Here is a 17,721-nt window from a genome sequence, read left to right as displayed (position 1 = left end):
AAAATCTGAAGTTCAATAATATAACAGTATTATTAGATTCACTCCCAGTACAATTACCACAATTACCTTTACGGCTATAAAATTACTCCCACTAGAGCTGAAGTCAACAACAATCACTGCATTTTACTTGCTATGCTACCAGTACTATTGTAGACGTTACAAATATAATGGGTAATCAAAGTATTAAAACAGGTTCAAAGTTTTCAAGACAAATCTCTTTGATTTGAGCATTGATCTCCAGTCTGCAAGCTGAAATAATGCCATTGAGTTGGAGTAGAAGAGGACTCCATTCACCATTCCTGATGGGACAAATTATAGAACTCAAAATTGGTGCAAACAGTAAAATAAAAGTTATAAGATTAACAAAACCATGTAGGAGAGCAGTTCTCAATGTTCAAACTAGGCAAAACGATTTCCAGGAAGTGGTCATGTAAGTTGTCTATCACTGCCAGACCAGAGCCCTGTGACCTTCTTCTAATCTGCTGGAATCCTAGCTGCTTCTTCTGATTAGCAGGCCCAGCTCTATGTTATGCTTGCATCATGCCGCATTGATGATATTGGGCCCAATCTACTAATTAGAATAAGTGCCATGGCTGACGGTAGGAAAGGGAAGGTTTGCACAAATTTGGTCAGATGGCCATAGAGTAGTGATGTTGACATTGGACTATGGTTCCAAAAATCTTTTTGTTCAACTCTAGACACCGTTATAAGAAAGGTTTTTCAATTAACATTTTTGCACACACAATATGCACGTGTAGCAATATACTGGAGAAGAGAAGGTCTTACGACTACATTACCCGATAAAAGTGGTAATCCAACTGCCTCAACTTCCAAAGCATACTCCAGCCATGTCCAAAAACACCACCTAATTCCATGGTGAATGTTCCATTAAATGCATGACAAAACCAATTATTTCATGTTTTGTTATATCAATGTTACTTGACCCTGTTTTACTCTCTGGTGCTTTAGGGTTTGATAATAGGCAGCACAGTTGCACTATGTGATCCTCCAGCCACTTGCTCCTCTATGGAAGCATTGCGGTAGTTACCGTAATAACAACAAATAATCAAAGAACATTACCAAGAAAAAGCGGAGAGATGGCACCAACTATGCATGCTTGTCTATAGAGAAGGAGGACACAGGAAGAAGCTAGAGAGTAATGTCACTGCTATCAATGTAAATGGTCTCAACACAGAAATTGAGCTTTTAAATACATTTATAAGGCAAATACACATTTTTAAGGCACTTTAGGTTCATAAATAATAGTAATCTTAAAGGAAATATTTCATATTTTACATATCTGTGGTCAAATATTAAAAGAGGACCTTCACATTTTTGTCACAAAACAAAAAATACTTTTATGAGCACTGACATGTAATAGCCATGTAAATGTACATGTACAGTGGGTACGGAAAGTATCCAGACCTCTACATTTTTAGCTCTGTTTCATTGCAACCATTTGGTAAATTCAAAAATGTTCATTTTTTTATCATTAATGTATACTCTGCACCTCATCTTGACTTAAAAAACAGAAATGTAGACATTTTTACATATTTACTAAAAAAGAAAAAGTGAAATATCACATGGTCATAAGTATTCAGACCCTTTGCTCAGACACTCATATTTAAGTCACATGCTGTCCATTTCCGTGTGATCCTCCTTGAGATGGTTTTACTTCATTGGAGTCAAGCTGTGTTTAATTAAACTGATAGGACTTGATTTGGAAAGACACACAGCTCACAGCGCATGTCAGACCAAATGAGAATCATGAGGTCAAAGAAACTGGCCAAGGAGCTCAGAGACAGAATTGTGACAAGGCACAGATCTGGCCAAGATTACAACAGAATTTCCGCAGTACTCAATGTTCCTAAGAGCACAGTGACCTCCATAACCGTTAAATGAAAGAAGTTAGGGACCTCCAGAAGTCTTCCTAGACCTGGCCAAACTGAGCAATCGTGGGAGAAGAGGCTTGGTGAGAGGTAAAGAACCCCAACATCACTGTGGCTGAGCTCCAGAGATGCAGTAGGGAGATGGGAGAAAATTTCATAAAGTTAACTATCACTGCAGCCATCCACCAATCGGGCCTTTATGGCAGAGTGGCCCGATAGAAGCCTCTCATCAGTGCAAGAAGTATGAAAGACTGCACAGAGTTTGCTAAAAAAACACATGGAGGACTCCCAGACTATGAGAAATAAGATTCTATGGTCTGATGAGACGAAGATAGACATTTTTGGTGATAATTCAAAGTGATATGTGTGGAGAAAACCAGACACTGCTCATCACCTGCCCAATAAATCCTAACAGAGAAACATGGTGGCGGCATCATACTATGGGGGTGTTTTTCAGCTGCAGGGACAGGACGATTGGTTGCCACTGAAGGAAACATGAATGCGGCCATTTTTTTTTCAGTCAAGATGGGGTGCAGAGTGTACATTAATGAGAAAAAAAAATTAACTTTTTTGAATTTACTAAATGGCTGCAATGAAACAAAGAGTGAAAAATTTAAAGGGGTCTAAATACTTTCCGTATGCACTGTATATGTGTGTGCACTAAGATTAAAATGAGAAACTAGAATAGTATCTTCTTTACTTGGTTATGTTTAAATCTGTATCATATATTGTCATTTTCACTAGCCACATCCATACCAGCCATGTTGATCTGTAAAGGTAATAGTAATAATTGTAATCTAATAATAATGTTAACAAAAATACAAAAACACATAATAAATCTATCAGCTGTTGGACTGGCTTTGTCAGACAAAGTTAATATTCTCCCATCTGGCAAAATCAGAACATTTTGCCAAGTAAACGTTCAACAGGACAAGCAGATAAATCTGTAAGAGCCACGTGATCTGCATCTGCTCATGTTTGCCTGTCACTTTAGAAACACCACTGCTGTAGACAATATAGCTTAATCAGAAAAGATGGCTTTTTGTTTTTCTATCAAAAGGCACTTATGGCTCAATAACCTCCACCGAACCATATGCTGCTGAGCACCATCACTGAATGGGCCTTTAACTAGCCATTGCATAGCAACAATGAGAAAATGAAAGGCCTTCAGACAATGAGGAGCAAGTGGCCAAATGATAGCGTCATAGTTTGTGATAAATAAGAGCCTATCCTAATAAAGACGTTCATCTTTCTTTTCATTTTCTCCAAGTAAATGCCAACCTGAAGTGCCAATCCTTCGCTCTCCAGCAGACTGTTCTCCAATAGTTTAGAACAAAATGGTTCAAGCAAATTAAGAAGTCTGAAAGCAAATTTCGCCCCGAGCTATATTTTGTTTTCTAGTAAAACTATTTCGCCCATTGGACTGGCAGCAGCCTCTGGATAGAGAGATGGCATGATATGCCATCACAGCCCATTACTACCACAATATGTCACTTTGGCTCTGTTGCAGTGCAGAGGAAATGTCAGAGAAAGACAACACTTGGCTTCAATTATTATTCCTGTCCGAGTTGTTCAGACAGCACCAATCTGTCTTCGTAGAACACTTTACAGAATAGTGCCCCAGGTGTCTGAGCTTTCAGCCAAATACCCCTTTAGATTATTTACACGAGAACTGTGCTCATTAAGAGAATAATAAATGAAATCGCCTTCAACTTTCTGTCATCACAGAATTACTTGGCCTTGTCACAGCCACTGGGCAAAGGGCTTTTTCATAAAGACAAAGGCAAATGGATGACACCGAGGTGATACCATGTGTTTAACCCCCTCCTTCTTCATCACGGGGCAGCTAGCACTGCCACTTGTGACAAACTTCTATTAAACTGTGTAACAGCATTACTTTAGCAAGTCACTAAATTCTAATAATATTTGAAGAGAAAACTGCTTAGAGACACCTGTCCTTTCACAGAAAACCTAAGGAAAAGTAAGGCCTTGCAGCTCTCGTTCATGACCACAAGCTACTATTAGTGCACATGCCAGTCCAATATGTACAGAAATTGCCCAAGCCTTCATGTTCTATTTAAGTGCATAGTTCATTTTCATCAGCATTCTGCCAGAAATATCAGTGTAGGAACTTCATTTTCTTAATTTCCCACCATGAAAAGCCAGCAATGATTGGCTTCAGGGATTGTGTGAGACAACAATATCATGTGAGCCCTAGGAGAGTCATTATCAACACTGCTAGAACAGAGCCAATACTCGAAGCAAGTAGAAGTGTTGTTATTTTACTGGGGAGAAATAGAGAGATTCAGAAGGAGTTGTCCAAGTGGTGGACAACTGTTTTAAACTTTCTTTAAAACGGTTATTCAGCATTCCCAATGTATAGTATATGCAAACATATACCAAAACTATCCCAGTGTTCCCCAACTCTAGGACTCAAGAGTCCCCAACCGATAATGTTTTCAGGACTTCCTTAAGGTACCGTCACACATAGCGACGCTGCAGCGATACCGACAACGATCCGGATCGCTGCAGCGTCGCTGTTTGGTCGCTGGAGAGCTATCACACAGACAGCTCTCCAGCGACCAACGATCCCGAGGTCCCCGGTAACCAGGGTAAACATCGGGTAACTAAGCGCAGGGCCGCACTTAGTAACCCGATGTTTACCCTGGTTACCATCCTAAAAAGTAAAAAAACAAACGCTACATACTTACCTACCGCTGTCTGTCCTCGGCGCTCTGCTTCTCTGGTCTGGCTGTGAGCGCCGGGCAGCCAGAAAGCAGAGCGGTGACGTCACCGCTCTGCTTTCCGGCTGACCGACGCTCACAGCCAGAGCAGGAGGAGAGCAGAGCACAGCGCTGGAGGACAGACGGCTGTAGGTAAGTATGTACTGTTTGTTTTTTTACTTTTAGGATGGTAACCAGGGTAAACATCGGGTTACTAAGCGCGGCCCTGCGCTTAGTTACCCGATGTTTACCCTGGTTACCAGCAAAGACATCGCTGAATCGGTGTCACACACGCCGATTCAGCGATGTCAGCGGGAGATCCAGCGACGAAATAAAGTTCTGGACTTTCTTCCCCGACCAGCGATCTCCCAGCAGGGGCCTGATCGCTGCTGCCTGTCACACTGGACGATATCGCTAGCGAGGACGCTGCAACGTCACGGATCGCTAGTGATATCGTCTAGTGTGACAGTACCTTTAGTGTTGCGCAGGTGATGGATTTCTTGCCTGTCCAGGTAATGCAATTATCATCTGGGCAATACTAAGGAAATCCAGAATACCTGACGTGTGGGTGGCTCTTGAGGACCGGACTTGGGGAACATTGCACTGTCACCACATGCACATTACAATAAATATGAACAGGTAGTTTTAACCACAATTTCCTACACAGATAACACCAGACCACCTACCTTGATGTTTCAATATTCTATTGACAAATGTTTCTAGATTCTAAGCAGAGATAAGGGTCATTTATAAGTTCGGAGGAAGCATATGATGTTATGAGAGGATTTTGTCTCATGTTCTTGTGAGATAAAAATAAACCTGGTAATCTTACATGGACAGCACCCTGGCTACTACATTCCAGCCGGTAACAAAAGACATCGATAAGTCACGCAGCATTCATCCGGCCGGAGATTGTGCACCATAGAATACAATTGCTCAGCCATAGCACAATACAAGCTATCATGTACCATAGCAGGAATTCAGATATCAAGCCATACAACACAAAGCAGTCCTTAGTTCCTATAGTTCTGCAGCCGAAAGCTTAAACACTGAAGTACACTTTCTATGTATATTATAAAATTAGATTATTTAATATTGTTGCATCATTGATTAAGACAGATCCCACAAGATGCTTTTTCAAAAACTTTGATACACAAATTAATATATACACTCAAATAAAGTTATTATGTCTTATTACTAATAAAAATTGTGACTGTACCAGAAAATATTTTATCACAACACAAAAAAATGCTCAAGCAAACTGAAGACTAAGGGCTCATTCATGCATCAGGTTTTTTTTTGTGTGTACAAGTGCTACCTGTTTATTTTCACGGATGGCACTCACACCTATGACAGTCTATGGGGCTGTTAAATTGTCCTTTTTTTTTCTTGGATCGAGTGATCAAGTGTGAAAACATTTTCAATATTGATCCAAGTGCCTGATCAAAAATGACCATGCAAGTCTATGAGTCCAGGAAAAAATTGGACATCACTCGGAGGCCATCTGAGTGCTCTCCGTTTTTCACTGACTGACTGATTGGAGAAGGTGGATAATTTTTTTCTCATCAGTTTAAAGAATTGATGAAACTCTGACCAAACTCTGAAGAAAATCAGATGATATTCTGATGAAAATCATTCATGAAACTCGTTCCGTTTTGCTCATTTGTACAAAACCTAAGGTCTAAATGAGGCCTAAAGCAGTCCATAGAAATAAAAAACTACAGGCCAACAGATGTCAAGCAACCAACTGCAGGAAAAAAATCTAACATGGGGATTCTCATCAGAGAATAACCAGCTGGGATTTCTTTGACAGTACGTTTTCGGCAGGCGTCTTCGCTTTAAATCACAGCCTACGAGTCTTGCTTGAGGGAAGAATGCTTTGTTATAAGCACCTACAAAAACCTGGCTTTCCTAAAGCATATGAAATTTGACATTTACAATTGTGTCTCCTGACATGGCGAGCTATGGAACAAGTTTGAGCAATCCCCGATCAATAGGCAAGATTGGGTTAAAGCCGAAGACCAGTTAATATGCCAAATCCAGGTCTGCTTATTTCTTGCCTTCTCTCGCTTACAATGAGTGGGTTAACTGTAGTCAGATGTAGTGTACTATTTCAAAGCTGGCTGAATGATACGTAAAATCTTGGTTTGCACACCCGCATTGGACAAACAATCGTGCTTGGAAATGCTACAGAATGCTGCTGGGGTCGTGTTTGCCGCCCTGGGGATGCAGATGAATTCTAATGCATTGCAAGCAGCTGGTTTGAGAGACCAACTGTCTCAGAGGTGCAGAGATGGGGAAGGAGGTGATGGAGCTATAAACACAGCCAGCATGAAGGTCAGTGTGAAAGCCGAGGCCATCTGTTGTCTGGGGTGCATTGAATTCTGGTGGCCTGGCGCAGCTATATCCCAGTGAGTGACAGCCTCCGTCCCAGGAGGAAGGCAGAAAAGAAACCACATGTTGGTTCAGACTGGGAGGGATGTGCACAGCGGTGAGCAAAAAAAAATAGAAAATTAATGATTAAAGCTGCAAATTATTGTTCTTCATGTGCTTTAGAAAGGCAGTGAGACGAGGACTGAGACGAGGACTAAGACGCGGACTAAGACGCGCCACTTCCGTATGTTCTCTTCTTACATTAGTATATATGCAACATGAAAACTAATTAAAAGGTTACATTTTTCTACACCACGCAGCTCATATTGTAGTCTTCAACCTGCCTCTAACGCATACCATCTAATGTGTTTTCATGTATGTACTATTTTTGTTTTGCATGTTGAGGGGTACTAACATTTTAGTATATAGCAAGAACCATGAAAAATGTAGTTATTATTAACTCAATTCACTAAACGATGAGAACATGTGTGAATATCAATCTTCACCAATTTCATTTTTTATTAATTATAGTTTTGTTATTAACACTGAACACACAAATGGTTAATTACATATAAGAGAAGAGAAGAGGTTACCATTACTGCAACTGAAAAGGGCATTCTCTGGTATGGAAGTTATCCCATATATTATATGGGATAACTTCCAAATTGCTGTGGGTGTGACCATTAGGCCACGTTCACACGCTCAGTATTTGGTCAGCATTTTACCTCAGTATTTGTAAGCCAAAACCAGGAGTGGAACAATTAGAGGAAAAGTGTAATAGAAACATATGCACCACTTCTGCATTTATCACCCACTCCTGGTTTTGGCTACAAATACTGATGTAAAATACTGACCAAATACTGAATGTGTGAATGTGGCCTTAGGACAACTACTGATCCTGAGAACTGGGGCTCTGGATGGAACGGTGGTCAGTCATGCACACTGCTGCTCCGTTCATTCCTACGGGAGTGATAAAGACCAGTCGTCTGTAGTGCTCAGCTATCTCCGGTACTCCCATTAAGAGTGCATGGACAGACAGTGTGCATGATCAACCTCTGCTGCAGTCAGACACGGCTCTTCAGAGGCCCATTTCTTGGGATTGGAGGGGGTTGCAATGTCAGCCCTCCAGAAATCAGGAAGTTATCCCCTATCAACTAGACAGAGAATATCTTCCAAACTTCAGAATACCTCTTTAATAAACATGGAGGAAGAATGCAGCAACATTTTATATTGTGTATACAAAAATTGTGTTCATAGACCTGTATAATTTATATGTAGCACTATTTTAGCCCATGGAGAAAAAAAGTCTGTAATAATTATCAAACATTAGCAGCCCCTTAAAAACAGACAGGGTTCCTCAGGACCAACCACAACGCTCCCCTTACTGTAATGTTCCAGCTTTGCTTGTCTTCAAATCTCCTAAGTAGGTCCCAGGAAACTTATCTGGAGACATACAGGGGCCTGAACAAAGCTTTGTGTGAGCACATTTAAGGGATACCTTTTATTCTGTTCTTTCAACAGACCAATGGGATATGCAAAGATAATACATTTTGTGATATACGTGACTAGAGAAAAATGTCGCTTCTTTCACATATTAGATAACTCTTCGCCACAAAGTTGCTGCACATTTTACCACTTGCATTGCATAGGGTTAAATTCATAGCAAGTCCATGGGAAACCCACATCTATTTTAACATCTAAACCTACATGTATGACATGCAAATTATGCGGGGGTTTTGTTTGTGGAGCAAATTTACTCTGTGGATAAGTCCAACCTTAGAATACATTGACATGCAGCATCTCTGCTTAGATGGAGGAAATGCAACTGCAATATTCACAGGATTACTGTTGCGGATAATATTACAAAAAACTTTCAGGGAGCCGCACATTTCACCCTCTAAATTCTAAGGGATAACATTTCTTCTTGTGAATAGTGAGATGCCTAAGAAGACAAGGTAAGGAGACCTATAGGACATGCAATTCTCCTCTGGGAAATTATTCAGAGAGAAAGAGGACATCCACTCTAGTGTCACATATTAGGGTACCGTCTCACAGTGGCACTTTGGTCGCTACGACGGCACGACCCGTGACGTTCCAGCGATATACTTACGATCTCGCTGTGTCTGACACGCTACTGCGATCAGGGACGCTGGAGCGATAATGGAGCGACGCTGGAGCGTCACGGATCGTGCCGTCGTAGCGACCAAAGAGCCACTGTGAGACGGTACCTTTAGAAGTGGCAATCCTAAAAGTCAACATCTACCCTTTAACGAGCCTTGTCACATGAGTTAAGATACAATCTAAATCAGGATCTTAATTTTCAGACAAGTGTTTCAGAGTGTTGCCCCCTCCTCAGTGCAAAATTTGACATCTGATTTGGCTGTATGAGTGGTTTATGACTGGGGTCTATGGTGTAATCTTTCTCTTTGTGGAGAGCGCTATGTCTGACATGCTAAGGTAAGGAGACTTATAGGCCGTGCAATGCTCCACTTAGAAATTAAATATGCTTATTGTCTTTTCAGAGAGACACCCTAAAATACCTGAAAATATTTGTAGGCAAATTGAGATTCTGGTTTGGCTTTTATCCTAAGTAATGTGGCAATGGGTCAATGACTTTTAGGATTGCTACTTCCAATAGGTGGTTCTAGAGCTCATGTCCTTGTCCTCTCCGAAGAGACAATCTGCATACCCTCTGAATGTGCACTCACATCTGCAGCACACATTGCAATGTGGCAGATCTCCAACCTACAGCTTATATCAATTTAAGCTTTAGATACTTAGCGCAGGTTGAATAAAAAAAATAAGAGAGCATTACAGGAAGGATAAGCACAACTACATATAAATAAAACCAAAGCAGCAAACTATTCAAATCAAGCCTATAATATGGAATCCAAATACCAAGTGTATCATGGCAGAGCCCGCATGTATTGCTGCTGTACGGCGGCTTCCTCGGGAGCATGAATGATACGCCCATTAATTACCCCTGAGGAATGAATGGGTATCCAGTTAGCGGTCTTCTCTCTGTGCTCTTAAGGTACCTTCACACTAAACGATATCGCTAGCGATCCGTGACGTTGCAGCGTCCTCGCTAGCAATATCGTTCAGTTTGACACGCAGCAGCGATCAGAATCCTGCTGTGATGTCGTTGGTCGGGGCTAGAAGGCCAGAACTTTATTTGGTCGCTGGCTCTCCCGCTGACATCGCTGAATCGGCGTGTGTGACACCGATTCAGCGATGTCTTCGCTGGTAACCAGGGTAAGCATCGGGTTACTAAGCGCAGGGCCGCGCTTAGTAACCCAATGTTTACCCTGGTTACCATCCTAAAAGTAAAAAAAAACAAACGCTTCATACTTACCTTCCTCTGTCTGTCCTCCGGCGCTGTGCTTTCCTGCACTCACTGTGAGCACAGCGGCCGGAAAGCAGAGCGGTAACGTCACCGCTGTGCTTTCCGGCCGCTGTGCTCACAGCCAGTACAGAGAAGCACACTGCCGGGGACAGACAGCGGAAGGTAAGTATGAAGCGTTTGTTTTTTTTTACTTTTAGGATGGTAACCAGGGTAAACATCTGGTTACTAAGCGCGGTCCTGCGCTTAGTAACCCGATGTTTACCCTGGTTACCGGCATCGTTGGTCGCTGGAGAGCGGTCTGTGTGACAGCTCTCCAGCGACCAAACAGCGACGCTGCAGCGATCCGGATCGTTGTCTGGATCGCTGCAGCGTCTTTAGTGTGAAGGTACATTAGGCAGTTTCTGATATAAATCGAGATATAAACCATTTTTTGCTAACTCACCCATCCTGGAGTCTCCTAGAAAATGAGGGAGATATTCTGGACAAGTTAGCAAATTTCTTGAGTGCTGCAAAAACCCTTTGAAAAGCCACCACTTTACCCCTGAAACCAGGAGTTCTATAAGGTTTCTGGTGTGTGATGGCGAGATGTTTCACCACTGCAATCAGATGCACATTCAGGTGCCGGCAAATGGGATGTGGTCGGTACCATAAATATAGGTATGTGAAAGATGACTGCTCACTGCCCTACAGTATCTCCCACATAACCATTTCCAGAAGATGCCATGGTGCCTTTGACCAATATAATGTGGTGTATTTTAAGCCTAACAATGTAAGATTAGGATGTGTCAGGCCAGCCTACTAGCTTTACCACTGTATTTCAGAGATGTCCGGGTTCACACTAACCTGGGTGACAAGTTTTACATTCTGCTCAATAGTTTGAGTGGATCTGGGATGAAAATCTGCCAGCGGTCCCATTGAGGGGTCACTACTCCGTCTGACCAGAAGAGGGGTTCCTACAACAAAGCAGAAGACAATCAGTGCACAGAAGGGAACAGACAAAGCTTTGATATCTGAATAGCAGCCTGTAAAATAATATTTTTCACTGTCTGCCTCATGTGCTCTCAGCGTGACAAAAAGTGTGTTCTTTTCTAGAAAACAAACATAAGACACAGGGTCTAATAGAAAATCTCTTTTGAGATGTCTGGTAAATGTTAATGCTTCTCATCTGGACCTGTCATGTAGCAGTAAGAAAATAAATGGATTAAGCCACAGCATTTCAGTGGTTAGAAGGTCAATAGCCATTTAAAATTTCCAATGCCATCCAAAGCCTACCTGTGCAAGTCATAAGAATATATTAAATACCAATAAAACAAATTGAGTTAATTTAATGTGAAAGCAGGGATGGAAACCAATAAAGCCGATCCATTATGACTTGAAAAAGCTTTTCTATTGAAGGCTCCAGACAAGCCACGGAGAATAACCATCTGTGCGCACACGCAGCCCATAAAGAGGATTACATGAGGGCAGCACCTTGTATCTACGTATTTATTTTTATATTGATCACTGCTCTTCACAGAAAATATTACATTGACAGCTGAAGAAACACATGCAGTTATCCCAGAAACTAACTAAAAACGAATTACAGTGCCTGTGAGATCTGAACGGCACATGGCGGAAATTAGCATTCCGTGATCATAACTTCACTAGCCACACCATGGATGTGAATTCATTAAAGAAATCACAATTTTCCATTTAGGCTCAAGAGCTTCATTATCTTAACTGGTAGCTTTGCAGTATGTATGACAGCTTGTTTGCATAATAACAGTGAAAATTAGCGCTCTTTTTTATGTAAATGCAAAAGATGGACAGAGAATAAATGAGGAAGCAAACATGTGTTATTGGCTATGTTTGTGAATTTTAAGGTAACGCATCATGATCAATTAGAAGTGTGCTGCTTTTTGGATCTTTTTAAAGAGCTCTAAAAGACCAGTTATTGAACCCATTGATAATAATGTATTTATCTTATTACATGACAGTCGCTTTCTGAATCTACACAAAGACTGGGTCTACACTGTGGTAGTTGGCCACACGGCTAAAGAAACTGATTTTTTCTTTCATTTGCCACAGTTTGGCCATGACGTTATTTACTACACATTAACCCGGTTTTATTTGCATGTCAGTTATGGGTGCCAAAATCTTTGTCCCATACAAATGCCACATATCTTTACCAGTTGTATCAAGACCACCAAAATGTCAGGAGGCCAAAGGCTGAAATGTTATTGATGTTTATTAATTATTATACTTAATCAATATTTTACATCCAATATGATGCTCAGAAAAACAAAAACTTCTTTACAGATGGGCAGTTCCATCAATGTTATGTCAGCTGGGCCCCTGCCAATCACCCGGACATAGTGTGGCTGTGTCTCATTCTGCATCTTCATTTATAGGAATGAAATACCAACATGGTAAGCGATTGGCACACAGCAATGGCCTCACAGCAATGGGCCGACAGAGGGAGACCTCTCCATCTTTCAAATACTTTATTTAGCGTTCTTTCCATCCAGTTGTGATGGTATATGGCTGTGTAAAACTCCCAGAGCAATGATCTTGCAGTTAAAATGGCAGCAAACAAAACCCTTTCTGTCTTAATAGAAAGGACTCTCCTATATATAATATTGTCATTTAACAGATCCAATAAGCATTTCATGCAGAGGTCGACCCAGTAAGTCCATACATTACACAGAGAATAGATTAATTTTAATGGGAATTATGTACAGTGCCTTGCGAAAGTATTCGACCCCCTGGAACTTTTCAACCTTTTCCCACATATCATGTTTCAAACATAAAGGTAACAAATGCAAATTTTTGCTGAAAAATCTACAACAAGTGGAACACAATTGTGAAGTTGAACAAAATTTATTGGTTATTTTACATCTGGAAATTTAAAAACTGAAAAGTGGGTGTGCAATATTATTCGGACCCTTTAACTTAATACTTTGTTGTACCACCTTTTGCTGCGATTACAGCTGCAAGTCGCTTGGGGTATGTCTCTATCAGTTTTGTACATCGAGAGACTGAAATTCTTGTCTATTCTTCTTTGGCAAACAGCTCGAGCTCAGTGAGGTTTGATGGAGATCATTTGTGAACAGTAGTGTTTAGCTCTTTCCACAGATTCTCGATTGGATTGAGATCTGGACTTTGACTTGGCCATTCTAACACCTGGATACATTTATTTGTGAACCATTTCATTGTAGATTTTCCTTTATGTTTGGGATCATTGTCTTGTTGGAAGACAAATCTCCATCCCAGTCTCAGGTCTTTTGCAGACTCCAACAGGTTTTTTTCAAGAATTGTCCTGTATTTGCCTCCATCCATCTTGACATCAATTTTAACCATCTTCCCTGTTCCTGCTGAAGAAAAGCAGGCCCAAACCATGATGCTGCCACCACCATGTTTGACAGTGGGGATGGTAAGTTCAGGGTGATGAGCTGTGTTGGCTTTACGCCATACGTATCGTTTGGCATTGTCGCCAAAAAGTTTGATTTTGGTTTCATCTGACTAGAGCACCTTCTTCCACATGTTTGGTGTGTCTCCCAGGTGGCTTGTTGCAAACTTTAAATGACATTTTTTATGGATATCTTTGAGAAATGGCTTTCTTCTTGCCACTCTTCCATAAAGGCCAGATTTGTGCAGTGTACGACTGATTGTTGTCCTATGGACAGACTGTCCCACCTCAGCTGTAGATCTCTGCAGTTCATCCTGTGTAATCATGCGCCTCTTGGCTGCATCTCTGATCAGTCTTCTCCTTGTTTGAGATGAAAGTTTAGAGGGACGTCCGGGTCTTGGTAGATTTGCAGTGGTATGATACTCCTTCCATTTCAATATGATCGCTTGCACAGTGCTCCTTGGGATGTTTAAAGTTTTTTTAAAACATTTTGTATCCAAATCTGGCTTTAAAGTTCTCCACAACCGTATCACGGACCTGCTTGTTCTGTTCCGTGGTCTTCATGATGCTCTCTGTGCTTAAAACAGAACCCCGAGACTATCACAGAGCAGGTGCATTTATACGGAGACTTGATTACACACAGGTGGATTATATTTATCATCATTAGGCATTTAGGACAACATTGGATCATTCAGAGATCCACAATGAACTTCTGGAGTGAGTTTGCTGCACTGAAAGTAAAGAGGCCAAATAATATTGCACGCCCCACTTTTCAGTTTTTGAATTTCACAAAAATGTAAAATAACCAATAAGTTTCGTTCAACTTCACAATTGTGTTCCACTTGTTGTTGATTCTTCACCAAAAATTTACATTTGGTATCTTTATGCTTGAAGCATGATATGTGGGAAAAGGTTGATAATTCCAGGGGGCCGAATACTTTCGCAAGGCACTGTAATTTCGCCTCTCTCCTGTGATGGTGCTGCAAGGAAATTGCACATCTGTTACCAGGTACTTCCACAGATTGCAGCCAATGTCTGATTGTGACAGCCTGTGATGTGACTGGGAACATTTCTAAGAGAGAAAGTTACAAAAATATTATTTACCAATTGCGTCCTTTATAAACAAGATTCATGAAAAGATTTGATGAATCCTTTACAATACTTTTAATTGATTTGTTATAATTAATTAGGATTTATGTTCCACATCCCATTACAGAAAAAAATAAGTTGTCAAAAAAGCAGCAAAACTTGATGGACAGACCGTATCAGTCATCTTCTACAATTATATTTCAATAAAACATACTAATGCATGATTCCCATGAAAGTACTAGATGCTACAAACCATACAAAAGGAAAAGAAAAAACAAAACAAAAAGTAAATGCTGGCAGACATGCCCTAGATAAAACTACGCTTGAATGGTAAAGCAGTTTGATTCTGATCGTGCTTTCTTCCTGAAAAAACAGACAAAGATACCACACGGACATGACTCGAAAATTCAATGGGGTCAGAGAGAAATGACATCGGAGTCCGACACATACAGGGAGGAAGCGTCTCAACTGGTGAACCACCTATTTAATTTGATAGCCTTCTGCTATTGGAAACAAAGAGAAGACGCAGCTGTACAAAGACATTTTTTTTTTTTTAGATTTCTTTGTTACACTGAATCAATAAAATCTAAAAAAAAAAAGAAAAATGTTCAAAAACACGGTGGCAGGGAGGATACATAGATTAGTTTAATGTGGATGTAAACTGTCATATTAATAGATATTGTTATCGTGTTGTGATAGCCAATCGCAACACCATGAGTCAGTAGCAAACGGCTTGCAGTGTTATTAAGAAAGTACAAGAAAAATAAGCACAGCATGAGGGGGTGGGTGTAATTTACCAGCGTGGGAAGATAATCACAAGGCTTTACAATTCTCTCTCTCCTCAACTTCTCTTTGATATCTTACCATTTTCCATAAGTAAGATATTAGTCGGCACCTCTTCACTGCATCATGGTTGTACAATAAAATGGGGTTCTGCAGAACCTCGTCTCTGCACGCATTATTAGGACATTGCACCTACAGGTGCTAAGTATTCAGCATGGCCTTGTCTGACATGCTAATATCATACAGACACTTCATTATACATTTTATCCAAGGCACTTGTGCAATATCTGTTTATGATTAAGTGTAGTTTTCAGGATACAGATATAAACCAGAGCTGAAAATTCGCACATACAGGTGCTTCTCACAAAAGTAGAATATCATCAAAAAGAGAAATTATTTCAGTTCTTCAATACAAAAAGTGAATCTCATATTATATATAGTCATTACAAACAGAGTGATGTATTTCAAGTGTTCATTTCTGTTAATGTTGATGATTATGGCTTACAGCCAATGAAAACCCAAAAGTCATTATCTCAGTAAATTAGAATAACTAACAAAAAACACTTGCAAAGGCTTCCTAAGTGTTTAAAAATGTCCCTTAGTTTGTTTCAGTAGGCTCCACAATTATGGGGAAGACCGCTGACTTGAAAGATGTCCAGAAGGCAGTCATTGACAAACTCCACAAGGAGGGTAAGCCACAAAAGGTTATTGCTAAAGAAGCTGGCTGTTCACATAGTGCTGTATCCAAGCATATTAATGGAAAGTTGAGTGGAAGGAAAAATTGTGGTACAAAAAGGTGCACAAGCAACCGGGATTACCACAGCCTTGAAAGGATTGTTAAGAAAAGGTCATTCAAAAATTTGGGGGGAGATTCACAAGTAGACTGCTGCTGGGGTCATTGCTTCAAGAGCCACCAAACACAGAAGTATCCAGGACATGGGCTACAAGTGACTAATTCCTTGTGTCAAGCTCATGACCAATAGACAATGTCAGAAGCATCTTACCCGGGCCAAGGAGAAAAAGAACAGGACTGCTGCTCAGTGGTCCAAGGTGTTGTTTTCAGATGAAAGTAAATTTTGCATTTCATTTGGAAATCAAGGTCCCAGAGTCTGGAGGAAGAGTGGAGAGGCCACAATCCAAGCTGTTGGAGGACTAGTGTGACGTTTCCACAATCAGTGATAGTTTGGGGAGCCATGTCATCTGCAGGTGTAGGTCCACTGTGCTTTATCAAGACAAAAGTCAGTGCAGCCTCATACCAACAAATGTTAGAGCACTTCATGCTTCCCTCTGCCAAAAAGCTTTTTGGAAATGGAAATTTAATTTTCTAGCAGGACTTGGCACCTGTCCACACTGCCAAAAGTACTAATATCTGGTCTAAAAACAACAGTATCACTGTGCTTGATTGGCCAGCAAACTCGCCTGACCTTAACCCTATAGAGAATCCATGGAGTATTGTCAAAAAGAAGCTGAGACACCAGACCCAACAATGCAGATGAGTTGAAGGCTGCTATCAAAGCAACCTGGGGTTCCATAACACCTCAGCAGTACCACAGGCTGATCACCTCCTTGCCACGCCACATCGATGCAGTATATATAACATAGGAGTTTCACCTTTTTGTGTTGAAGAACTGAAATTAATTAACTTTTTGATGATATTCTAATTTTGTGAGAAGAACCTGTAATTCTAGAATTTAGTAATTAGTTCAATTATAATATTGTGCCTCGATCTTCACCATAACGAACACAGGTGACCATACTAAGGGCTCGTTCACGTAATGTACCTATGATTTTCTATGGGGCTGTGCACATGTATGATTTTTTTCCTCTGACCAAGTGGCCCACAGAAAATATCTGAGATATGACCAATTTTCATCCATGCATTACATTAAAATTGGCAATGCCAGTGTATAGGTTTGTGAAAAAGTGGACCACACTTGAATGACATCAGAGCGCTGTTCAATATTTACAGACTGACAAAAGGAGAGTGGAGAAACTATTTTTTCCTCTACAAGAAAAACTGATGACACTCGGACTACACTTTGATTAATCTCTGATCAAAGTCTGATCAGAATAATGGATTGGTTTTTCTCATACATGGAAAATAATGACTTCTGAATGAGCCATAACACA

General features: G+C 40.7%; 1 protein-coding gene across 7 annotated transcripts in view; it reads right to left on the bottom strand.

Annotated features, from left to right (window-relative positions):
• The window catches only part of PARD3B (par-3 family cell polarity regulator beta), a 2,197,040-nt gene that overhangs the window by 1,677,129 nt on the left and 502,190 nt on the right, over positions 1-17,721 (bottom strand). For all 7 annotated transcript variants that reach the window (XM_069733662.1, XM_069733664.1, XM_069733663.1 and 4 more), the window contains exon 4: positions 11,175-11,284. In XM_069733662.1, the coding sequence (XP_069589763.1) occupies positions 11,175-11,284 (110 nt within the window). The remainder of the gene's footprint in view (positions 1-11,174; positions 11,285-17,721) is intronic.

Source organism: Ranitomeya imitator, chromosome 7, assembly GCF_032444005.1.
Source record: "Ranitomeya imitator isolate aRanImi1 chromosome 7, aRanImi1.pri, whole genome shotgun sequence".
Taxonomy (NCBI): Eukaryota; Metazoa; Chordata; class Amphibia; order Anura; family Dendrobatidae; genus Ranitomeya; species Ranitomeya imitator.
This window is presented reverse-complemented; position numbering and strand designations above follow the sequence as displayed.